Genomic DNA, 25,789 nt, shown 5'->3' on the forward strand with positions numbered 1-25,789 from the left:
ACGAGGTTTGGCTCTTCGTTTTGAGAGGGGATTGGCACTCAAGATCATCAACATGTTACCAGCTGGGGTTATCACTGATCTGAAGGATGTGTACTTGAGGGTTGGGCAAGCTGAGAGGTTGCTGGATCTATCCAAGGAGGCTACGGAGAGAACCCCTACTGAGAAGAGGAAAGCAGAGAGTGAAAGTAGCAATCAGTCGGGCCACAAAAAAGGTAACTATGGTCAGTCAAGGGCTTTTTCAAGAGGATCTGGGTTTTCTGGAGGATCTCGAGCATGGGGAAGGGGTGGTAGTCGGAGTGTTAGTGACAACTCCAATCTCACTTGCTGCAACTGTGGGGGGAATAGGCCACAAGAGGTGCGATAGCACCAGTATCAAAGTTGGAGGGGCTTCAAGAGCTTACCAGGGGAGTTTCTCTTAGTCTCCGAGTCAGAGTTTTGCTAGAAACATGCCATATGGGTCATGGGGTAACCGTGGAGGGCAGAACAACAACAATGGCGGCTTCAACCGCAACAGTGGAGGATCGTATCAACGCCCAAACAACAGTCTGACTCAGAATTCGGCAGCTAAGCTGACTAATTCTAATACCTCGGTCCAGGGCGGAGGTCAGAAAAGTAGCGGGAAGCTCTTCATGATGGACAAGTAGGAAGCTGAGAATGATGCTCATGTAGTTACCGGTACCTTTCTCGTTCATAGTACATCGTTTTTTATTTTGTTTGATTCGGGGGCAACCCATTCTTTTGTATCTAGGGGTCATGCCTTGGCTATGGGTTTGGGGGAGTTTGAGCTTGTGAAACATGGTGTGTTTATACCTTCGGGAGAGTCGGTGTCTTGTGTTAAGTAGTATAGAGATGTGTCCATGTTGGTTGGAGGGGTAGACTTACCAGTCAATTTATTAGAGTTTCCTATGGTTGGTTGAGGTTATCGTCATGATGGATTGGTTGGGTAAGTATGATGCTAGGATAGACTGCCGACAAAAAAAAGTGTCTTTGAAGGGTCCTAAGGGTGTCAGAGTATCTTATAAGGGGTTTGCAGTGAGGCCAAAGTGTAAGTTCATCGCTGTAATGACCTTAAAGTCATGGTTGAGGAAGAAATGCCCCTTGATCCTTTGCCAAGTCAGAGATCGGTGCGCAGAACAGCTGACAGCATCTGATATACATGTGGTTGGAGAGTTTAGTGATGTTTTTCCAGATGAGATACTGGGGTTACCACCTAAGAGAGATATTGACTTCAATATGGAAATTAAACCGGGGACAGGTCCTATAACCAAAGCATCGTACCGTATGACACCTAAAGAACTGGAAGAGTTGAAGAAACAGTTACATGATCTACTAGATAAGGGGTATATCCGGCTTAGTGTGTCACCATGGGGAGCACCGGTGTTGTTTGTGAAAAAGAAAGATGGGAGCATGAGGCTATGTATCGACTACACAGAGCTGAATCGTGTCATGGTGAAGAACAAGTATACTTTGCCAAGGATTGATGATCTTTTTTACCAGCTAAGTGGCGCATGGGTTTTCTCTAAGATCGATTTGAGGTCGGGTTATCACCAGTTGAGGATAGCAGATGAGGATATACCTAAGACAGCTTTCTGGTCTCGTTATGGTCACTATGAGTATGTAGTGATGCCTTTTGGTTTGACGAATGCACCGGCAGCTTTCATGGATCTGATGAACCGGGTTTTTAGTCCGTTCTTAGACAAGTTTGTGGTCGTCTTAATTGATGACATCTTAGTTTACTCTAAGACTAAGGAAGAGCATGAGGGGCATCTGAGATTAGTTTTGCAAACCTTGCAAGACAATCAACTTTATGCCAAGCTAAACAAGTGCGAGTTTTGGTTAGAGAAAGTGGCTTTTCTGGGTCATGTGATATCTAAAAAGGGTGTGTCAGTGGATCCTAGCAAGATTGAGACAGTTACCAAGTGGGAATCACCGAAGAATATGGCTGAGATTCGGAGTTTCTTGGGTCTAGCTGGTTATTACAGGAGGTTCGTGAAGGACTTTTCTACGATCGCGAGATCTATGATAGCTTTGATGAGGAAAGAAACCAGTTTTTGATGGGATGAGAGTTGTGAGACGGCGATCCAGACCTTAAAGGAGCGTTTGACCATAGCTCATATCCTAGTTTTACCTGAGGGTTGTGAGAACTTTGAAGTATATACTGATGCTCCAAAGAATGGTTTGGGATGTGTTTTGATGCAGAGTGGGAAGGTTATAGCTTATGCGTCGCAGCAGCTGAAGTCGTATGAGTATAACTATCCTACTCACGATTTGGAACTGGGTGCAGTTGTTTTCGCTCTTAAGATTTGGAGGCACTATCTCTACGGGGCAACCTTTAAGGTATTTTCAGATCATAAGAGTCTGAAATATATCTACACTCAGAGAGAGCTTAACATGCGACATAGATGATGGATGGAGCAGATCGGGGACTATGACATGGAGATCATCTATCACGAGGGTAAGGCTAACGTTGTTGCAGATGCTTTGAGTAGGAAGAGTGTTCATTCGCTGTGTACAGCTATGTCTTTGCTGAAGCTGAGGGATGAGATGTCCAAGATGGGGATCCATATGATTCGGAAAGGGGATACCATCAGGGATTTGACGATCGAGCCAGATTTGTATGAGGATATCAAAAGAAAACAAGAGCTTGATCTTAAGATCCAAGAGTGGAAGTCAAGAATGGAGAGTGGCACAGTTTCCAGGTTTTCTATCCACACATATGGGAGTGTACGCTTTGATGGGAGATGGTGTGTTCCTGATGATGCATATTTGAGGAGAGTAATCATGATTGAGGCTCATTGCACTCCTTATTCAGTTCACCCCGGAGGTGACAAGCTTTATAAGGACCTCAAGAAAACTTTTTGGTGGCCTAACATGAAGAGGGATGTGGTCGAGTTCGTGGCTAGGTGTCTGACATGCCAAAGGGTAAAGGGTGAACAACGAAGACCACAAGGTAAGATTCAGTCACTTGAGGTACCCGAGTGGAAGTAGGAGTCGATCTCTATGGATTTTATCGTGGGATTACCTAGGACACAGCAAGGTAACAATATGATTTGAGTAATCGTCGATCGGTTAACAAAGTCAGCTCACTTCATTCCAATGAAAGATACTTGGACCAAGATATAGTTAGCCTTGGCTTACAGAAAGCATATGGTTCGGCTACATGGGGTACCTAAGGATATAGTGTCGGATCGAGATGCGAGGTTTATAGCACGGTCTTGGCAGGAGCTGCAGGATTTGATGGGTACAACCTTAAAGATGAGTACAACTTTTCACCCCGCCACAGATGGTTAGACTGAGAGGACGATCAAGGCTTTGGATGACATTTTGAGGGCTTGTACCATGGAGTTCGATGGGAGTTGGGAGGACAGGCTGGATCTGATCGAGTTCTCTTACAACAACAGCTATCACACCAGTATAGGAATGGCACCGTTTGAGGCTTTATATGGCAGGAAGTGCCGAAGTCCAGTTTGTTGTGATGACAGCGCAGAGGCAGTGGTTTTAGGGCCAAAGATGGGGCAGGATATGGTGGAGCAAGTTTGTATGATTCGTCAAAAGATGAAAGCAGCTCAGGATCGCCAAAAGAGTTATGCAGATTTACACCGCAGGGACATCGAGTTCGCAGTGGGTGACAAAGTCCTTTTGAAAGTTTCACCAACGCGGGGGTGATGAGGTTTGGAAAGAAAGGTAAGCTAAGCCAGAAGTTTATCGGTCCGTATGAGATTTTGGATCGTGTAGGTAAGGTGGCTTACAGATTAGCTGTACCACCAGCTTTGGATCGAGTCCACAACATGTTTCATGTTTCACAGCTCCGGAATTATGTGAGTGATCCGTCACACGTGCTTGAGGTTGAGAACATAGAGCTTGATGAGTCTTTGTCTTATGCCGAGGTTCCTAAGGAGATCTTAGACCGCAAAGTAAGCAAGACAAGGAACGGTGAAACTGTCTTACTTAAGGTGCTTTGGTCTAATCATAATGTGGAAGAGGCCAAATGGGAACCCGAGGTGGCTATGAGAGAGTGTTTTCCCACCCTTTTTGATCATGTATGTTTGGTTACGGGGACGTAACCATTGTCTTTTTAGGGGGGTAGGAGATGGTCGCATGTTTGTTTTTTAGTTAGTTTAAGTTGGTTTAGCTATGTTTTGTGTTTGTTTAGCTGTGTTTGGTCATCTGATCGGTTGTGTTGAGTGTTTGTGGTATGTAGTGGGAGTTGTTTAACTTTAGTTGGTCTTGTTTTGTGGGTATAGTGTGAACTTCGGAGACGAAGTTCTTTTTAAGGAGGGAAGACTGTAATACTACGGTTTTTCCTAAGTCTGTACTCGGCCGAATATGGCTTACTCGGCCGAATATGGCTTACTCGGCCGAGTAGGTATGTCGTGTGTTTCTGGAAAGTTTACTGCCCAAGAATACTCGGCCGAGTATGGGAATAGTCGACCGAGTATAGGATACTCGGCCGAGTATACTCTATACTCGACCGAGTATCCGGTCTGACGGGTGTTATTTCCGCGGTTTGATTTAGAAAGGATTAGAATTATATAACCGTGGATTAAAAGTTTTTAATTATTTTCACAAAACCTAAACACTTCAACGTAACTCTAATCCTCTCCAAATCTCTCTCAAGTGTGTGGGTTGTTAGCAAGTCTTCTTCATCATTCTTTATATCATTGGTGTCGGTAAGTCCTTGATTTCATTAGTTTCATTGATTAATCTTTTAGGGTTTGTCTTAATTTATGAATTGGGGGAAAAAGGGGGTTTTGCATATGGTAATTGGAGTTATGTGATTGTTGTTAGATGAGGACTTCGTAGAGGAGCCGTTCTAGATTGCCTTCCTTGTGTTTCATTGCAGTTGTGCGAAGGCAAGGTTTCCCTAATCGGTTTACTGTTTAATCATTATAAGTATATGTTGAATTGTTGTACGATTGTTTATCTGCTGATTGTGTTGGTGTGTTGGAGTTGATGTCGGTGATGTGATGGTTGTTGATGATGTTCGCGAGGCGCGTCCTCGGCTGAGTGGAGTCACTTGCAGGTTGGCTTCACGCCCTAATTTCGCCCTCTGTGGAACCCGCCACGGAGGGGATGTGCACATTAATGAACAAGGTTATTGCTTGTTGATGAGCAGGGATTTAGTGGGGATTAGCTGCGGTCTCCCACTGGCGGTGTGGATTACCTGTTGCGATGGGTAATCTAGCAGGGCTACACACTTTAGTGTGTAGTCAGTTACTATGTGAGATTGGGAGTTGGAGGTGTGATGATCAGCATTTTGCTTTTCCGTACTTGTCTTATTTTGGTTATACAGTAACTAACCCCGTTGTTGTTTTATGAAATTTGTGGTGATCCATTAGGGGATGGTGAGCAGATTGTGACAGGTGATGATCTGCTTTACCTATGGGGTCATCTTGGGGAGTCATCACTCGAGTCTAGCTGCCGCTGTCAAGAGTTTTTAGTTTTCAGTTTGGTTTTTGGATTGGTAACTTTGATATACCAACCTCGGGCAACCGAGATGGTGACGGGGTCTCATGCTAGGGTGGTCCTAGTAAGGCACCTTGGTATGTGGGGATGTCACATAGAGAGTATTAATTGATGAATAGGCTGTTCATGAATCAGATTTTTTTAGATATTTAGGATTTATTATTCGGAAAAACGGTGAATTAGATGGAGATTTTGCTCACAAAACTAAATCGGCGTGGTTGAAATGGAAAAGTATCACAACGTTTTTATATGGTAACGATATGTCTCATAAACTAAAAGGTAAATTCTATCGAACAATAATTAGAGCTGCACTATTATACGAGTCGGAGTAGTGGGTCGCGAAAAATTTTCACGTTCAAGAGATAAATGTGGAGGTGATGCGTATGTTGAGGTGGATATGCAGACATACAAAGGAACATCGACTAAGAAACGAGATGATTAGGGAAATGGTGAAAGTGGCGCCAATACAAAACAAGATGATGGAGAATCGACTAAGATGGTTTAGCTATCTGAGAATGAGACCTATGGATGTAGCAGTTAGGAGGCTCGAAGCTTGAGGAACGGAAAAGGTTGACAAGGTGGAGGAAGGCCTAAAAAAACACAGTTGAAAGTGATTGAGCATGATATGAGAGTTCTCGGGATTGAAGAGTGTATGATGATAAAGAGAGCACAATACAAGGAAATGATACATGTGTATTTTTAGTATCCATTCGTATTTGAACTGTTTATCTTTTTTTTTTTTAGTTATTTGTTATTTTAAGGTTTATCAAACGTATTACCTGAAAATTTCTTATATAACTTTTACGTTTATTTTCAAAAATATTGTTATTAAGTTGTGCTTTAGATCTAAATTCTATATTTTTTTTTAAAAGATAACCAAGTTTTGATTTCAAACCTATAAGTTTAACTTAACTTTTGTATTGTGTTTTACTTCCCATTTGCTTTTCAGTTTTATTTTTCTATCTTTTCCCATTTTCAGGTGTGCCCATAGACGGTTCTAAAAGATGATTCATGTTAGTGGACCCCACATCATTTTGGATTAAGGCTCTGTTGTTGTTGTTGTTGTTGTTGTTGTTGTTGTTGTTGTTATTGCATAATAATTTGTTAGCATTTTTACTGTTTCAGTAAAATTTCTATGTACTCGAGCAAATGCCAGTCTAGCACAATCACATTTCTCTTAGGCTATTCGAAGTGCTACACTTTACAATATTTGAAAAGCACTTTGAAAATTTATGGAGTAGTAATTTCAAAGAATACTAGGAAGTAAGCATTCGTTGATCTGAAGCGACAAAAATCATACACAAGTTGTCATGGATCATTCTCTCTCCTCTCCCGAAAAAATCCCCAAATTAAAATCGCCCATTTTAAAACCTAACCTTATCGTGGGACACCTCGCCTCGCTGGCCGCTTCCCTCACTCTCTCACCCAATCCGTCGCGGGCGAGCCGAACTTTACTTTTTTCGTTTGCAGGGGTTTCCTGTTTTTTCAATAAGAAGGGATTTCTGGTCATCTGGTCAGTTTTGTTTGCTTCGTCAAGGTTGCTTGGTTCTCAATCGAGTGTCGCATGGTCCCTTTTCGGGTGCGATTTCCTTGGGCGTCTGTTCTCCAGTGATCAGCGCTTTGTGCAGCTCTGCCGGTGATTTTATCCTCCCTTGTGGTTTTTAGTTATTAATAGTTTTTGTCTAGTTCAATAATTTTAAACTGGTGCGTTATTTTAATTTTCTTAGCTGGGGTGGTTTTTGTTTATCGTGGTTCTTGTTCTGGTTGGGGTTTTTTTGTCTGGTCTTACTTCAATGCTTACATCCTGCCGTTAGTTGTTGATATCTGTTAGTTGTTGGTAAAGTCTGTTGGTTTTTTATGGCTTTCAATCGGGTATGTGTAAAGTTTCTCGAATCGTTTGCTTGTTCCCATTTAGACAATGACTTTTTTGAGGATGAGGGATGGGATATGATGAACTGTATTATGCAAACAAAGGGATCTCCTATTCCTAAAATTAAGGATTTGAAGGATAAGCGTAATAATCTTTACAAACAAAATTGTTTCGGAGCTGCTGCGTCTTGTTATGATGAAGCTTGTAAGCTCCTAAGTCTTGTTGTTGGAATGGAGGGTAGCTATGACACTAACTCTTTGTCTGACCTTGCGGTCTCATTAAACTTAAATTTGGCTGCTTGTGCTTTAAGGTTATTTGAACATGATGCATCAAAGGACCATTATTCTATAGTCTTGTCTTTTTTCCCCAAAAATGTAAAGGCTCTCTTCCGAAGAGGATTGGCTTTTATGAAGTTGAATAAATTCTTAGAAGCTAAATCAAATTTGGAAGCGGCTTTATTGGTTGAACCTAGGAATAAGGACATTCTTAGGGAGTTGTGTGTAGTCAAGAATTGCCTTGCTATTAATTTGAATGGCAAGAGGAGTATTGATGAACATCCTTTGCAAGATCCAACTGAAAATGATGAAGTTAAGGTTCATGATGATGAGCCCCCTTTGAAAACTCCAAGAGACTCCAGTAGTGGTTCTGATAGTGATCATAGAGTTGGACTTACTAGTTATCAGGATATTAAAACCAGCCTATATGGAGGAAGTCTTTCCCAATCATCTGTGACTGAGAGGTGTGGTATGGAGCTTGATTCCGAGATGCTTGTTTCGGATCAACAGTCTTGTATTACTGTTGTGTCGCCCTCTACAAGTGAGGCCTCTTGTAAATTTGATAGCTGCTCTATAGTTAATTCTCTGGATGAGAATGGCCCTAACAAATATTTGAACGGGGATTCCCATGGTGCGGAAAAGAAAATGTTTCAGTTTACTAAAAGGGGCAGAGGACATTCCGTGCTAAAAATTGATGCGAGTACTTCTAAAAAACTCCTTGATGGTAAGGAGGTCAGCTTCTTCCAGAAATCACACTTATCAACTTTGAAAATTCGAGTTCTTAAACCGTGCATCAAGGACTTGATAGAGGTTCAGTCACTCCTCATAAGAAGAATAGGAAAAGACAAAAAAGGAAAAAAAAAAGTTTGCGGGCTGTGGCCTTTAACAAGCCTATTGATCGTGATCTGCCTGTTGCGGAAGCTACTTCAAGTTTATCTTGGGAGATCGTCAATAATGAGGCTTTATGCGGTCCTTGTAGTTCTAATTCAAATCAACCTCCATGTTTCATCTTCACATCATCGAAGTCGAAGGTTGCTAAAGTGTTTCATGCTAGAAGATAATTAACAAGAATTCAAAGTCGAATAAAAGAATCTCCAAGACGCAATGTTTATATCTACCCAAGTAAATTTCCACGTTCACGTGACGTGAGTGTGTCTTGTTGCAGGTACTTTCCTAAAGCTCAATTGCCGAAGAAAAGGAAAGAAACGACATCCTTAATGTGTTACTCCAACAACTCTTTGAATAAACCTCGTGTTTTATGTTCCCCCACCCCTAGTTTAAGTTTAAGTTCTTGTATCAATAATGTAGGATTGGCACCGGACCTATCGAGTTCTAGGTGCTCTATGTGAAACACTTTCTTTACAGCTGTTAAAAAAAAAAAAAAAAAAAAAAAAACAAAAAAAAAATCTCTTAGGCTCCTCAAGATCAATGTTTGTAGAGAGAAAATCACTGGATGCTACTCCAAAACCATCTTATTCTAAAATTGTCACTATTTAACTATTATTTCAAACGTTTTCACTTTTAGAATGACCAAAACATAAAGATGGTATTCGATTGCATTATTATAACATGTCCATATTATATTAATAAAATTTCAAACAAAATTAACTTTTATAATAAAACCTGATAAATAATTCAAAATGTAAAATGATAATATTAAATACACAAAAAAGGTAGACCAAAATAAATTATTCTCATATATTAATATCGACTCTCAAAGAATCAATTTTTGTAAAATTATAGGCATAAAGTTACTACAATATACTCTAATACACTACTCGAAGAACTTTAACATATCTTTTTTATGAATCTATATATATGTAAAATGATAATAAATGACATAAAAATATGTTGGAATAGTAAATATATAGTACAAATTAATTTTGGGTAAACTTCAGAATTTAGTTATCGAATTTGAATGTTTTAACTTATTTCAAATCGTGCCCAAAAATTAATAATTATTAGTTTCTCCTTAGTTCCTAAGGTGGATGTACATATTTTTTTTCTATTTATATTTAAACTCGATTTTGACACGTAATTACTATCAATTCAATCATCCAACTTGGATAAAATTTTAATTATCCATCCCAAGTATTATTTTCTTTCAGTTTTTAGTTACTTTATTTCGTTCACGGCCAAAATTCCATATTATTAATTTCATAGGTTCATTATATGAGATTTATATATCCATGTCAATAATCATCAACATCTAATGGTTTTAAGAATTAGATTAAAGTTCGATTAAGTAACAAAATTTAAGGAACCATGCAATATGTTTAATAGGTAAGAGTACAATATAGAAAAACGTAAAATTGGAGGATACTTATATATTAGAAAATAGAGTAAATTATTAATAACTCCCTTTTAAAATACACTTTTTAAAACTTACTCTCTTTTAAAAAAAAGTTTAAAAATTACACCCAAAATATTGCAAAAATTTAAAAATTGCTACCAAACCTCTATATTTGCAATTTTATGACAAAAATACCCCTTATTTTAAAAAAAAAAATTCATACTACTACCCAACTCCATTACAACTATGCCCACCCTTCAACCACCCAAGGACTCCACGGCTAACCACCACAATCCTCCGCCAAACTTCACCACCGTACTCGTCATATAAGAAATGAAATAAGGGGCATTTTTGTCATAAAAATATAAAAGTAGGGGTTTGGGAGCAATTTCTAAATTTTTGCAATATTATGGGTTTAATTTTTAAACTTTTTTTTAAAAGGGAGTAAATTTTAAAAAGTGTATTTTACAAGGGAGTTATTGATAATTTACTCTAGAAAATATAAGCAAATGATGATGGTCTTACATAGATAAAGCTACTATTTTAAAGAAGCGTAAAACTAGAGGCTAATATATAGACAAACATATTTAACAAACCCCTAAATCTATGCCATTATAGTAACCACTAACATAATAACAACCCCACTAAATCACAACTTATAATAATGTTTTACTAGTTTTCAACCCGTGTAGAATTGCACGGGTATGTTTTTAATAACATCGATATAATGATTAACATTTAAAAAATGTTAACCAAAATACATGAATATTTTATACTCTATTTCTTTTATGATGATAATAGGTTAAAACACGTGCTAAAATTGCAAGGGTTTGAAATGTACACGTGTTTTAAATCCGTGAAAAAAAAATACACGAATTCGGTGTTAAAACATGATATATAGTATATTAAATGCAATGTATGAAAAAATAATAAATAGCTAACAATGTAAATATCGCAATAAAATCGAAACAATTGTCAAAATTTAAAAGGGTTTATAGTACAATTCAAGAAACATAAATATAGAATTAACTAAAACAGTCTAATATCAATCCAACCCAAATTTATATTTTCTTGGTCTCAATCATACTTTTATTGTTTACTTTATTTTTTTTTTTTTTTTTTGAAAACCCATTGGGGTTAATTCATATTAATAAGATCCCCATTCACCTTACACAAAATCCAGTTCGGAAAATCAGAAACCCAACTACGTCTACCTACAGTCCACGGCACAGCATGAGCCAACCCTTGTGCAACCGTATTATAGTTTCGACTAACAAACGAAAAAGAAAAAACATCAAACAAATTACATAAAGAAAATATGTCAGCATAAATGAGAGCAAGCTCGCTTCTTCCACTTCTCCTAGCCTTCAAGTCCGCAACCACACCTCGACAATCGCTTTCAACCTCTACTTTCGTATATCCCGATCTCCTCGCTTCCTTGAGCCCTTCCAAGACAGCCCATGCTTCAGCTAGCTCCGGAACCATCTCAACCTCCTTCTGGATCGTGACGCACCATTCAATACTACCCGAGGCATTACGACAAATAAGACCCAAACCCGTTCCTACCCCCTCCATCACACCCGCATCCAAGTTAATCTTAACAACACCCTCTCTCGGTCGTGCCCAGCCCCTCACGTCAATAACTCCTCCAACGCTCTCACTATGCTGTCTTCCATCCCCTGCACTCATGGCGCCATTACCAGCCATCCGCCTTACTTCATCCTCCCCCCTTAACACCCCCTCCATCTCCCATATCAATTCCTTCGTGCGTCGAATGACATCTTCCGCTCTCCATTCTCCCTGGTCGAACAACACCTTGTTCCTCTTTTCCCAGATAGCCCAACACCCGGTCATGAAAATCACACACTCTCGCTCGCACAAACCCCTCATAACTTCTTCAGCCCACTCCCTTACCCTAAACCCTCACCCTCACAATCCCTGCCTCAGGTAGAAAGTCGACCCCCAACCCTTCCCATATCCCTTCCACCCACCCACAATCCCTTACAACATGAAGACAAGTCTCCACATTGTTTAGGCATCGAGGACAAATATCATCCGTCAAATCCATACGGGCTGCAATATTCTTTTTGGTAGCTATCACATCATTACAAAGCTGCCAAAAGAACACTTTGACTCGGGGTAAAACCGGCGTACGCCAAATTTTACTCCAGAGCCATTTCTCATCTCCATAATTCGACCTCCCCGCATTGTCCACTTCGGCTTCCTCCATTAGTAAGCGATACGCAGATTTAACGGTATAATTCCCATATTTCTCCGCCTCCCAACACCATGTGTCAGCTGGCCCTGACTCACTTAATCGAATCCGAATAATACGATCACATTCGAAAGGGAGAAAAAAGGAATTTACCTTGGTCGTGTCCCATGTACAGCTAACAGCATCAATAATGTCTGAAACGCGCATATCCGCATTCGCCATACCCCGAGGAGAGATAACCTTCATGGACCTCGTACCCGGTATCTAAGGATCCGTCCAAACCTTCGTATCAACCCCATTCCCTATTCTGATTCGAGCCCCTAATTTGACCACTTGCCTAGCCTCCAAAATTCCGCGCCAAGTGAAGCTCGGGTTAGACCCCATTTCCGCATCCATAAAAGATTTATCATGGAAGTATGTCCCCTTCAACACCCTAGCCATCAAGCAATCAGTTTGCGTCATCAGGCGCCAAGCTTGTTTACCGAGCAACGCAAGATTAAATTTCTCAAAATCGCGAAACCCCATGCCCCCTCGACTTTTGTGACGACACATCTTGTTCCAAGCAATCCACGGAATTTTCCTTTTCCCATTGTCCGAGCCCCGCCAAAAACGAGAAACGATAGAGCGGAGTTCGTTGCAAAAATTTATAGGCAGTCGGAAAACACTCATCGCATAAGTGGGAACTGCTTGGCCTATAGCCTTTATCAGTATCTCTTTACCCGCTTTTCTGAGTAGTTTACCCCTCCATCCTTGCAATCGCTTACTCATCTTATCCCGTATAATCTTAGCAATGACTCCCTTTGATCGGCCCACCACTGTAGGCAAACCCAAGTAACGTTCCTGCTCAGCCACCTCACGGACATTAAGTACCGCTACCACCTTTTGTCTGCGCTCCAAAGAAGTACCATGGCTAAAAGAAATCGTGGTTTTCTCGAAACTAACCTGTTGTCCCGATGCCTTCTCATAGTCTCTAAGGATATCACGGATAATGATAGCCTCCCTCTCCTTTGCTTTAGTGAAAATTATGCTATCATCGGCAAAGAACAAGTGGGAGATAACAGGAGCATGTTGCGCCACTTTAATTCCGTGAAGTGCCCCATTCTCAACGCTTCTCTGTAGCATACTTGACAGGACTTCCGCACATAAAATAAAGAGGTAAGGGGATAAAGGGTCACCTTGACGAAGTCCCCTTTCCGGCACAAGTAGTTCAGAGAGCTCGCCATTTACCGTCACCTGATAAGACACCGTCGACACACATGCCATCACCCTATCAATCCATCGAGGTTCGAACCCCATATGCTGCAAAACCGCCTCAAGGAATCCCCACTCGACCCTATCGTAAGCTTTTGACATGTCCAATTTAAGAGCCATATGACCACCTCTACTTCGTGTATTCTTCATATGATGAAACAGCTCGAATGCAACTAATATATTATCAGTTATTAATCGGCCCGGTGTGAAGGCACTCTGATTCTCCGATACAATATCCCCCAAAAATATCTTCAATCTATTAGCCAATACTTTGGAAACGAGTTTATATACTACGTTGCACAAGCTAATCGGACGGAAGTCTTGCATCTTATCTAGGGCTTTCTTTTTTGGGATTAACATAATATTAGTGACATTCATACCATCCGGAAAGTGAGCCCCGTTTAGAACATTAAGCACGCATCAAACCACCGCAGGACCAATGATATGCCAATAGGTCTGGTAAAAAAGTCCATTCATCCCATCAATTCCCGGAGCTTTCAAAGGATGCATCTGGTTTAAAGCCTCAAGAATTTCCTCCACACGATAATGCTCCCGTAAACCCGCATTCATTTCCTCTGTTACCCTCCCCTCAATTCCAACAAGAAGCTGACTGTAACCCACTGGCCGTGACGATTTAAATAACCCCTTGAAGTAGTCCACGACACATGCAGCTATCTCGGTATTTGTCGTCTTAATTTGCCCATCATCCGTCACAATCTTAGCAATATGGTTCTTTTCTTTGCGCTGGGTCGCTCTTCTATGAAAGAAGGATGTGTTTTTATCGCCATCCTTCAACCACATGGCTCGCGACCGCTGTCTCCAAAACGTTTCTTCCTGCTTCATCAACTCCGCAATCTCCTTGACCACTTTACGTCTTTCCTGGACCTCCCTACTCGACCTACCCCCTTCGTTCAGGCGCCTAAGCCTCTCCCTCTTCTTGCGTAGGTCCCTTAGAATTTTGCCAATATTCACCCCCTTCCATTTTTGGAGCTCCCTTGCACATTGATTGATACACTCAAGCAAATCTGAGTCCTGCTGCCCCCATCCCCGTATAACCGCATCCTCACACCCATCCTGGCCCACCCAAATTTGCTCAAACCTGAACCGTTTTGGAGCATCACTCCCGCTGCTACTCCGTCTATGAAGAATCACCTTAATAGGGGCATGGTCAGACCATTCCCTATCTAGATGTATTAGTTTAGCGTAAGGAAAACGGTCCGTCCATGTCCTAGAAACCATAGCCCTATCCAATCTACATTGTCGATTATCTTCAACTGCTTGCCCATTATCAAAGGCAAACTCGTGCCCTTCATAAGGAAGATCACGCAACCCACATTCATCAACAACATCCCGAAAACTATTCATTTGTGTCTGAGGCCGCGAACCACCTTTCATCTCCGTAGAAAAAAAGAATTTCATTAAAGTCCCCCAAGCAAATCCATGGCAAATGAGAGGCAGTAGCCAGAATGCGAAGTTGTTGCCAAGACAAGTGACGGTCTTGCACAGCTGGCCATCCATAAAAACCCGTAATTCTCCATTTCTCATCGTCCTCACCCATCTCCAAATCGATATAGTGGACTGTCGCAGAGACCACTACACACCGCAAGCCCTTCCTCCACATCACCGCAAGTCCCCCTCATCGACCCATACTATCCACCTCATACCCTTCATAACCATCTAATCTACTTCGAACTTTGCGCATCTCTACAGTACTGAGTTTTGTTTCGCACAAAAAAACGAAACTAGGGGCTTCCTTTCGGATAAGGTTACATAGTCCGCCTACCGCAGCCGGGTTGCCCAAACCCCTGCAGTTAAGGCTTAAAAGATTCATGAGGCCCGGCGGGGTTGAGTCCCCTCAACCTCCGCCTCAGATGAACACACATCCATGTTTAGGAACATTTTCGTTGCTTCTCTACCTGTCTCAACATCCTCTACCTCTCGTCCTCTTTTAGTAGCAACTATCAGTGAACTACCCGTACCATCAGACCTCCCCTGCTCTCTCTCAAACCGCCTCCATGTCCGTGCAATATAACCCGCGTGCGTGACCCCCTCTGACATTCCCAGCCTCTCCTCCCCTTCCCCACCAGTCGTCGTACCCACTGCCATCTCAACTTCCCCTCCCATCTGATCAAGTTCTTCCTCCCTCACAATAATCCCACCAGTACCACCCACCTCTACCTCCGTACCCGTCTGTTTCTCCTTAGAAATTGCCCTGAAAACAGCTTCGCCTGAACTACTAGTTACCTTGTCCCTGCCTTGCTCCTTCTTTCTCGTAGCAGCCAGGGAAATGGACTGTAGATCCGTCTCTTTTCAGCATCGATTTGGCCACCTTCGACCTCCCTTCCACACTCATTTTCACCACCTTCCACGGAGATGCACGCAACCACTCTCCAAACTGCAACTCCCCCTCCTCATACGGCCCTTCGTCACACTCCTTCTCCCCATGCCCCAAGATGCCACAACCATAACAGAAATGTCGGGATACGCTCATACTTCACATCGAATTTCGTTAAAAGCCCATTCGGCAATTTGATTTGTACACTGCTCTTAAAAGGGGTTCGAACATCGTGTAGAATTCTGATTCTAATAGCCCTCTTCAACTCAGGATATTGGGATGTATCCATCGTCACAAACGACCCTAATTGTGCAGCCAATCTCCTAACATTTGCCTCGTTCGTTCTCCCTCTAATTGGTAAATCGTAGATTCGTACCCAAATTGAGATGAGAAAAAGTGGTGTGTCCGTCAGTTTACCATCTTCGCAGGGATCATTAAAACACCAAATGTATTTATCAAAGTGCCAAGGTTGTCTATCTAACACCCTAATTTTGTCTTTCTCAGAGGCAAAGCGGAATGCAAAAATTTTTTGTTTAGCATCGAGAACATTACCTATAACTGCCTCCTTCGAATTCCATAGCTTCGTCATTTTATCAATTGCGGCCTTCACATTAATCGACTTCGACGCCCATAACCTTCCCACAAGTAATAGATCGTTCCTCTTCTTCTCCGTGTTATCGTCCCCCATATCCCATATATAATTATCCTCTTCATCCTCCTGGTCGATACTAGCAATACGTTTCCCAAGTTGTTTGTCGCGGGATCGACCTTCCTCCATAATACTGAGCCAGACCTCTATCAGCCAGAAAAAAACGTACGAAAAGAGAGCACACCCCTCCGTCAGGACGGAAGAGAAGAGCCTTGAGCGAGAAGGAAGGAACAGAGACGAGCAAAGACGGAATCTCCACAGAGCGTTCTAAGGAAACCCTAGAAAAAACCCTAGGAGCACTGTGTTTTGTTTACTTTATTTATTTGTTAACCATATTTTAATATAAATAAATAAACGAATGAAACTGAGAGGATTAGTCGGAGGGAGTATAAAGTACTCCGTTATGCAGTAAGTAACTAATGAGTAACCCTTAAAAATAACCTCATATCCAATTACTGATTATTTGTGAATGGGACGAAATTATTTTGAGCAAATTGTTTAAAGAGTCCATAACAATTACAATTAGGGGCCCATGAATCACAGCCTGAACAAAATCCAATGTGACACTCATATAAATTCATTCTATCTCACAACCCCTAGCTCAACTAATATTTTCAGCTTGTTCTTTTGAATCCAACGACAAACAATTCAATTATTTTGATCGTCTTTAAGACTACACAAATCAGTATGTATTGATCCCTTTTGCTGAGATTTCTGTCTTCTACAAACGATAATCAAATAAATTTGATAGTATTATTGTATAAGCATATTTTCCATATTTTTTTTTTCAATTTTCACAAAACTTTCTGATTTTTTTCTCATTTTATATAATTTTAACAAATTTAATTTATCTTTATTCTTACTTATTTATGTCATCCGTAATTTGTTTCAAGAAAATTTCTTTGTATTATTTTTTTCGTATTTGTTCATTTTTTTTTGTAATTTACAATTATTTAATAAAATTTAAGTACAAAACATAAACAAAAACATTTACGTACAAAACATAATGTTTCTATATTTATAAAGATAAAGATAATATAATAATATCAAATATTCATAATTTCATAATAAACTATTCATTATTCATAAATAGTTTAAGTTTATTTGTTAATAAATATTTTAAGTCGTTAAATTATGATTAAATTATCCGTTAAAATCATAAATGTAATATAAATAAATATTTTCGGAAAAATTTCCGAAAAAATCATAAACGTAATCATTTACGTACAAAAAGTTACGTACAAAACATGCGACAATTTTTTTAAAAAAAAAAAATTAATTCCTTTACTTTTATGTGGGTCCCGCATTTCACAATTTTATGAAAAAAAATAAAAATGAAAAACTGTGTGAGATGACGTGAACGCACAAAATTCTCTAAATGATCTTGTATTTATCAAGATAAGATGTGCTTGGTGATGCAATACTCTAAACCACTAATCCTATTATTATAGAATTAATTGAAAAACAAACTTAATAATAAATCTAAATTTTGAACCCGACTAGAATCTAACAGACAACCCATCTCTCTAAAATTTCCTCTCTCTAAAATCCCCAAATAAATCTCCAAAAAAAACCCCCAAACCCTAATCTCCTCTGCTCTGCCGCCGCCCCCTTCCTTCTACCACCCCATGCTAGCCCTTTCTTTCGCCGGTGATTGGGCCTCCCCGAGGCCGATCTCCGGCGCTTCATCTAAAAACCATCAATAGTGTTCGTGTTAAATCAATTTTAGCCCACTTGCTTCTTCTTCTTTCGATCTGTTGTGGGCTTTTCTTGATTTGGTTCTTTATTGGTGGTTGAGAGTTGAAGGAGAGGGCTAGTCGTTGGTTTTGGTGGTGGTGACGGTTGGATCGGCGGTGGGGTTTCTTCTTTTTCGGTTTCTGTTTGTTTGTTCCCATTTCCGTCTTTTTTCTTTCTTGTATTTCCTTTTTGGTTTAGTTTTTTTCTGTTTGCTTTTTTGTTCTCTCCCTGTTGGAGAGTTGGTCCCCACTTATGGTGGGTTTGCTCTCACTTTCTGTGGGCTTTTTCTCCCTTTATGAGAGGCGTGGACCTAAGCGGAAGATCGACACTTTCTTGGTATCTCCTATGGTGGTGCAGCTGATTTCGGTGCGTCGGATACAAGAGGTTAGAACAGAAAAAACTCGTCTTTTACAAAACTCTTTTAGATCCGAAGATCCCCTCCCGTTGGGCTGTGTGAAGAAACAATGGTGTTTTCGAGGGTGTGCAGAAGCCTCTTGCATTAAAATTAGAGATCTTTGTTTCGTAAAAGATGGTTTTTCTTTGATTTTAACGATATTGTATTTCGTCTTTTCTAACGTCTGTTGTAGATGCCGTATGGCTTTTGTTTAATGAATCGATCTTTCCCTTCAAAAAAAATTTAGATTTTGAAGCATATTACTTCAACAGTCATAAATTTGTTTCCTATAATCTAGTTAGGGGGCGTTTGGTTAAACAAAGGAAAAGATAACGAAAACAAGAAAGGTAAATGAGGGGAAAGGAAATGGATTCCCCCAAATTTGAAATGGATTCCCCCAAATTTAACTACTTGTTTGTTTCAATAAGAAAAGGAATGCCTTTAAATTTATCCACCACCTATTTTCTCAATTACACCAACCATCACCACCTCCAACCACTACCATCGTTCACTTCCACCGCTAGCACTGTCCATCCCTACCATGGAGACGTCGGCGCCGATCTCCTATTGTCGGCGCTACCTTCCCTGATCACGAGACCCGTCAGTCTTCCCCTCCTTTATACAAAACTCTTCCTCTAATCTCTATCACATTAGGTAATTAACATTATTCAATCATGAATGCTCGGCTTACTTCATTCTCTATTTCAAAGTTTAATAGTATTTTGAAGGTAAGAAAGTGCTTAAACTCAGCAATATTATCATATTTCCAAATTTTAATTCAAATAAGGGGTTTTAAAATAAGAGGTCAAATACCGCCGGTAAAAGCATTGGGTCGTCAGTGACGGTGGTCTCGGAGTATCACAGGCGCAGTATGGTCATCTCATGGAAGCAGGTGGTGGTGGGTGGAAGTGATGGCAGTCATTTCAAGGTTGTGGTAATGGGTATTGGTGGTAATAATGGATCTTGGTGGTGGTTGGTCCTACGGGGAGTGATGGTGGTCAGAGAGTCGGTGGCGACGACCAGTCATAGTGATGGTAGTTTGATAGTCGGTGGTGGTGAGTGATATGGTGGATGGGTCAGTGGTAGTTGTAGTGGATGAGGTAAGGGGTAAGGGGAAAGGATTCTCATTCCTTGGGGGTGAGGCGTAAGGGGGGGGGGGGGGAGGGATTTAGGGGTAAGGAAGGGGGTCACATTCTCTTTATTTATGTCAAACAAAGACAAACAAAAGGAATCATTAGCTTTGATTCCCTTTCCTTTTCTTTTAGACATCCAGCCAAACAGCCCCTTAGTGCTTAACGATTCCTACTAATGTGTATTAGTGGAGTACCTAGTCAGGTAGACCATGGTTTATTGATGGTTAGCTCTATATTGTCTATTTAAGGACTTATATTATATTATATTATATTATATTATATTATATTATATTATATTATATTATATTATATTATATTATATTATATTATATTATATTATATTATTGTTAATAGAGATAATTTACAAGCAAAACATCTCCATATGTTTAATTCTCCTCTCATCTTTTAGTCTATCATGTGATATCACACTTCTTGAAGCGAGAGTGTTGACAACACAATCACCTCTAATCAAGTAGCCAGGTTCGATTCCCGAAATGGCGCGATTATAAAAAAATGTTGAGAGCAAAAAAAAAAGTTATAAGTTAGCCACGTAGCCTTTGTAGCAATTTATTTTCGCATAGAAAAATTTTTTAGAGATACGGCGAGTAAGTTGATTTAATAAAGAAAAACTCATAAAATTTTATTAAGTGAGAGATACGCATTGTCTTGCTACTTTATCTATTTGATCAAGAAATTTGCATTTTATGGACTTAGTCAAGAAGACTCGGTTTACGTCTCGAAAAGAGATTTTGTTTGAAGTTGGGTATAGAGCCTAACACGAGTGGGTGCTAAAAGGACGACATACCGGTTGAAGCGACTTTGATTGTCAATGAGGATAAAAGATACGGGACAAACAATTTTTGGATGATGCATAATTTAAGGCAAGTGGCTAACTAACTAATTCATTATGTGCTGAAATTGTTAGTCTAGGTGTAACTTAGGTGTCGTTTAGTTGCCTTTGTAAATCATGGGAATTGCAAAATCCCTTGAATTACAAAAAATATAGACTGTTTGGTTGCCAATTTTTTGGCAAAATGTAGGCATTCAATATTTCTTGGAGTTTTGAATGCCTACATAATGGAGGAATTGAACTACCTACATCCCCCTAGGTAGTTGGCAACGCCTTGGAATTCAACTCCAACATCCTCAACCAAACGAATTTTTGAAATTTATGTGAATTTGTCTATAGGAAAATAATTCACATGAATTGATTTTTCCGGTGTTAGTTTAATTCCTGGATCAACAAAATGAGGCTTTATTCAAGACCTTTTATCGAATAAGATGGGTTGAATGAAAAAATACATTAGAGTAATCGAGACTACAGAAGTCCCAAAATTTGAGAAATGGGATTCATTTGTGAGTTGATTGAGTGATGGAATTTTATTTTCATAAATTTCCGAAACAGAGACTAAAATTTTATCAATCTCTCTTTCATCCGGAAAACTTTGACCTAGTAACCTAATTTGATTGACAATAGACATAAGCTTACCCACATATTCTTTGATTGTCTCTGATTTTCTCATCCTTTGTATCTCGAATTCCCTCTTGAGATTCAAAACTTGCATTAGTTTTATTTGCTCGTTGCCTGCAAACTCTTGCTTTAGCACCTCCGATGCTTCTTTGGGTGACTCAAATGTTATAATAAATGGAAATATTTCGTCAGAGATCGCAGACTGGATACATGAGAGGGCTCTTGGCGTCTTTCTTATATCCTCGTCGTACCTTTTCATTTATTTTAAAGTAGAATTTTGTCGAAGAGGGGCTAGTTTCATAATTACTCTCATTGACCTCCCATCAATTTAAGGCTTTCAAATGAGACTATATTTTGATAGCCGAAACGTGATTATTTTCTCTCCTAAGAATGGGATATGATAAAGACATATTATTTGACGCCATTAATATTTTTGATTAAACCCTAGAAATGAACCCGGTACTCTAATACCAATTTGTTGGAATAATTGAGAAAATATTTGTTCTTATACGAGATAAAGCTATTGTTTTTACAATTGTGAAAAGAAACGTACAACTAGTGGCTATTATATAGCCAAATATATTTAACAAACCCCTAAATATAATCAATTATCTATGACCATATAAAATACTAACTAGATCAAAGGAAACAAAGTCTTGACTAATATTTTTGGATCACAATAATCCAACAATTATTGCTTATTAAATGAGTTATACAACATACTATTATCTACAAAATGATGCATATAGCATAACATTTTAACAAGTATGGTGACCGGTGAGTTGTCCATTTTAAATATTATATATCAAGCATTCTACTTATATATATTTCTTATTTAATATGCTAAAACGATATCATTTTAACAAATATTTTCCCATAATATTCTTTTGCCTTTCTTTATTGAGCGTACAAGTATTTTTATAATATCAATTTCTTTTTTCTTTTTTTTTGGTGGAATGTTAAAATTCTCATTAAGTAAAATCGCCATGAAGTACATCACCACTATATAATCATACCTTTTCCAGGCTAGCTAAAGACTCATCTAACAAGCCTACAACTACATTATGTTGCATACTTAATCATCAGACTAAAATATCACACACCTACATCTCAAGTCTGCAACGATTATGCACCATCCAAATATGATAAATCATAGCAATAACTGAATCATATATGATTTGCTTCTTCATCAATGAATGCATCTTCAGTTTCCTACACCAGTCCAGAGTATCATGCTCTGGTATACAAACCCCTAACCAGTCCCCTAACATAGCTATGCACCTCTTGCTCACCTCACATGCAAAGAACAAGTGCTCATGGGATTGAACACTTAGACCACACAGTTCACACACATCATTTCCAATTATGCAAAACCTCAAGAGCCTGTCCTTAGTAGGTAACCTCTCCAAAGCAAACATCCAAGCAACAAATGCATTTTTAGGAAGTCCAACATTATTCTACATAATAGGGAATCAATCCACCCTATCTGACATCCCCATCAGCCAAGAAAAACCACTTGCAGGATTATATATGCCATTGTTTGTACTCCATCTACCACAAGTATACCCCACTTTCATTTTGTTTTTCACTTTACAAATTTGTCGCCATGTCCAGCTAGAGTTGATAGGAGGCTGATAATCAAACTAACACACCCACTTGATATAAATGTGATTAACCCAATGAATCCACAAATCGTCCTCTTTATTAGCTATCCACCAAGTATACTTACCAATCATTGTAATATTCCATACTTGGCTGTTTATCACACCCAGTCCACCACACTTGATATCCCTACATACCTGTTCCCAGGAGACATGAGGAGCTTTCATGTAGTTTTCATCCCCTTGCCACAGGTAATTTCTGCATATATTCATGATCTTAGTCATAATACCCTTAGGAATGACAAAGATTCGAGCCCAGTAAGCTAAGTATGAAGTTGTGACAATACAGCTTTCACTAAAACTAGTCTTCCAGCATAACCTAATTTCCTTGCACCCCATCCTCTAATTTTGCATACCATCTGCTCAATCAATTTAGAATAGTCACCAATAGAAATCCTCTTGTAAGATATTGGAATCCCAGATAACGAAAAGGAAAACTTCCAAGTTAAAACCCAGACATGATTAAGATAGACTGGAGTTCACCAGGCTGAATCCCATTGCAGTAGATTTCATATTTCTCCTTATTCATATCCAGTCCAGAAGCCTTTGAAAAGGTGAGAAATGCCCTCAGAATAATTTTGACAGAGGCCATATCCCCCTACTAAATAGGAGAAGGTCATCTGCAAAACACGTCATCTGCAAAACACATATGACACAGCTTTAAACTCCTACATAGCGGGTGAAACGTGAAATCCCATGTCTGCACAACTACATCCAGAACCCCTGTGAAATACTCAATACGGATTGTGAAAAGTAAGGGTGACATAGGGTCTCCTTGTCTTATACCCCTCTTTCCCTCAAAATAACCAAATTGGCTCCCATTTAAAGCCAAGGTGAATGTAGGAGTAGTGACACACACCATGATTCGATTAACCAATTTGTCAGGGAAACCTAGAGCCCTGAACATGTCTTCAATAAAAGACCAGTCAAGAGAGTCATATGCTTTCCTCAAATCTACCTTCATTATAGTTCTTAGGGAACAAGCTTTCCTATTATATAAACGCACAAGATCTTGACAGATGAAAATGTTATCAACAATGTCCCTCCCCTTGATAAACGCACTCTGGTTCTCACTAATAATGTCTGCCAACGCTTCAGCCATTCTATTGCATATAACCTTGGTAATGCACTTATAAAGAACATTACAGCAAGCTATAGGTCTGAAATCAGCAACAGAGACATGCCTATTTTTCTGAGGGATCAAAGTTAGCACAGTAGAGTTCACATGCCTAAGCAATTTCCCAGTTGCAAAAACATCCTTAACAGCTTAAGACACATCTGACCCAATGACATCAAATGAATCTTTGAATAATTGACTTGTGTAACCATCCGGCCCAGGTGGCTTGTGAGCGGGGATGAAAAACAATGCTTCTCTAATCTCTAAATCAGTCACAGGTTGCATCAGTTTTTGTCTACGTTGCTCATTGAGGACCCTCCCTCTCCTTATAGTAGAGAAATGAACTCTAGTAACATGTTTATTTGTCCCCTACAAATTCTCATAATAAGCCAGAAAGGCATTCTCAATCCCCTGAACATTAGAGTAGGTGTGTCCCATAGTATCCTGAATAACCAACACATGATTTTGCATTCTCCTTCTTTTAATGAGACTATGAAAATAATGGGTGTTAGAGTCCCCTTTCTCAAACCACTGAGAATGAGATTTTTGAGCTAGAATATCATTTCTAGCTTAATCTAGCTCCCTATATGTTTGAGCAGCCACTCTTGCTTGACTATGCACAGTAGCATTACCCATATCCCCTTGTAATCTCTCTTAAAGATGCTCCAAATTAGTTCTAGAAATATTGGATGCAGCTTCAATATTAGAAAATGCCTCTTTATTCAATAATCTGAATTCTCTCTTCAATTCCTTCATCTTCCTTACCACTTGGAACATGGATATACCATAAATACTCTGGCTCCATACTTGCTCCACAATATGCAAGAAGTTTTCATCCTTACCCCACATATTGAAGTATTGAAAACTACTCTTTGCCTCTCAGTATGTCTCCATAAGTGCATGACATAAGGATTATGGTCAAATAACCCTTCAGGAAGAAATGTAGTAGTCATATCAAGGAACACCAATAACCATTCCAAATTCACCAGAGCCCTATCAATCCTATTAAACCTTTTTCCATCCCCATCCTGCTTATTACACCATGTGAAGAAAGCCCCATTAGCAGGTATGTCAGCAAGCTCACACTGATCAGCACACTCAATAAACATCTTTATTTCAGTTTCAGTCACTACAGAACCAATCCTCTCAGTATAACCTATAACATTGTTAAAGTCCCCACACACAAGCCAATGACCATCAACTCTGCTATGAAAATGCTCAAGAGATTCCCAAAGAGGTTCTCTATCCCCACTCCTATTAAAATCATAAACAAAGGACATCAACCAGGTTTCCCCATTAGGTCTATAATTGATTATGGTGCGAACAACCTGTGCTTCATAGTTCAACAACTCAACTTGGTACACATCATCATCCCACAATATCCAAATTCTTCCACCCTGATAAGTACTATTATTAGTGATCAAAAACCACTTATTCCCCAAACCTTTATGCACTTTATTGATAGAATAACTACGAACTCTAGTTTCCATTAAGCCTACTAGCCCTATATTATTATTATTATTATTATTATTATTATTATTATTATTATTATTATGCAGAAACCATCTAATGTCTCTCTGCTAATTTGGGCTATTACACCCCCTTACATTCCAAAAACCTAGGCTAGTCATGATCAGCAGATTGTATTCCAGTCTCATTCTCACCATTACCCTCAGTGCAACCAGGAACAACTGTATTTAGAGAATCAAGGAAAGATTTGTTGCTGCCATCTCCAGTCCATGCACCATTCTGCCTATTCATGCGAATGAGAATTATTGTAGATGAGTTGGGAACTCTATGCCCAACTCCCAACATAGGAGTGAAAATTGGAGCTTACAAACCAGCATGAGTAGGTGTAATCAAAGCACTACCTGTCCCTCCATTGAGAGCAGGAGTAATAGTTCCTGAGGATTTAAGACAAA

General features: G+C 39.5%; 3 protein-coding genes across 3 annotated transcripts; all 3 read right to left on the minus strand.

Annotated features, from left to right (window-relative positions):
- Positions 1-11,041: 11,041 nt before the first annotated feature.
- LOC141595440 (uncharacterized) lies at positions 11,042-11,758 on the minus strand. Its single transcript, XM_074415408.1, has one exon. The coding sequence runs from the start codon at positions 11,756-11,758 to the stop codon at positions 11,042-11,044; it is 717 nt and encodes a 238-aa protein (XP_074271509.1).
- Positions 11,759-13,790: 2,032 nt separating this feature from the next.
- Positions 13,791-14,765, minus strand: LOC141595441 (uncharacterized). Its single transcript, XM_074415409.1, has one exon. It carries the CDS (start codon positions 14,763-14,765, stop codon positions 13,791-13,793), a length of 975 nt encoding a protein of 324 aa, XP_074271510.1.
- An 8,601-nt stretch (positions 14,766-23,366) lies between these two features.
- On the minus strand, positions 23,367-25,357 carry LOC141595442 (uncharacterized). Its single transcript, XM_074415410.1, has 3 exons — positions 24,653-25,357; positions 24,034-24,236; positions 23,367-23,979 (listed from the first exon to the last, which is right to left on the minus strand). Exons 1-3 carry the CDS (start codon positions 25,355-25,357, stop codon positions 23,367-23,369), a joined length of 1,521 nt encoding a protein of 506 aa, XP_074271511.1.
- Positions 25,358-25,789: the final 432 nt, after the last annotated feature.

Source organism: Silene latifolia, chromosome 8 (assembly GCF_048544455.1).
Source record: "Silene latifolia isolate original U9 population chromosome 8, ASM4854445v1, whole genome shotgun sequence".
In the NCBI taxonomy this organism is placed as follows: domain Eukaryota; kingdom Viridiplantae; phylum Streptophyta; class Magnoliopsida; order Caryophyllales; family Caryophyllaceae; genus Silene; species Silene latifolia.

Coding starts and splice junctions, on each gene's coding strand:
- LOC141595441 (XM_074415409.1), bottom strand. CDS start 14,765: ATGAAAGGTGGTTCGCGGCCTCAGACACAAATGAATAGTTTTCGGGAT.
- LOC141595440 (XM_074415408.1), bottom strand. CDS start 11,758: ATGACCGGGTGTTGGGCTATCTGGGAAAAGAGGAACAAGGTGTTGTTC.
- LOC141595442 (XM_074415410.1), bottom strand. CDS start 25,357: ATGGAAACTAGAGTTCGTAGTTATTCTATCAATAAAGTGCATAAAGGT. Junction 24,237..24,652: donor ATGGAGCCAGAGTATTTATG/GTATATCCATGT, acceptor GAGAATTTGTAG/GGGACAAATAAACATGTTAC. Junction 23,980..24,033: donor GATTCATTTGATGTCATTGG/GTCAGATGTGTC, acceptor GAAATTGCTTAG/GCATGTGAACTCTACTGTGC.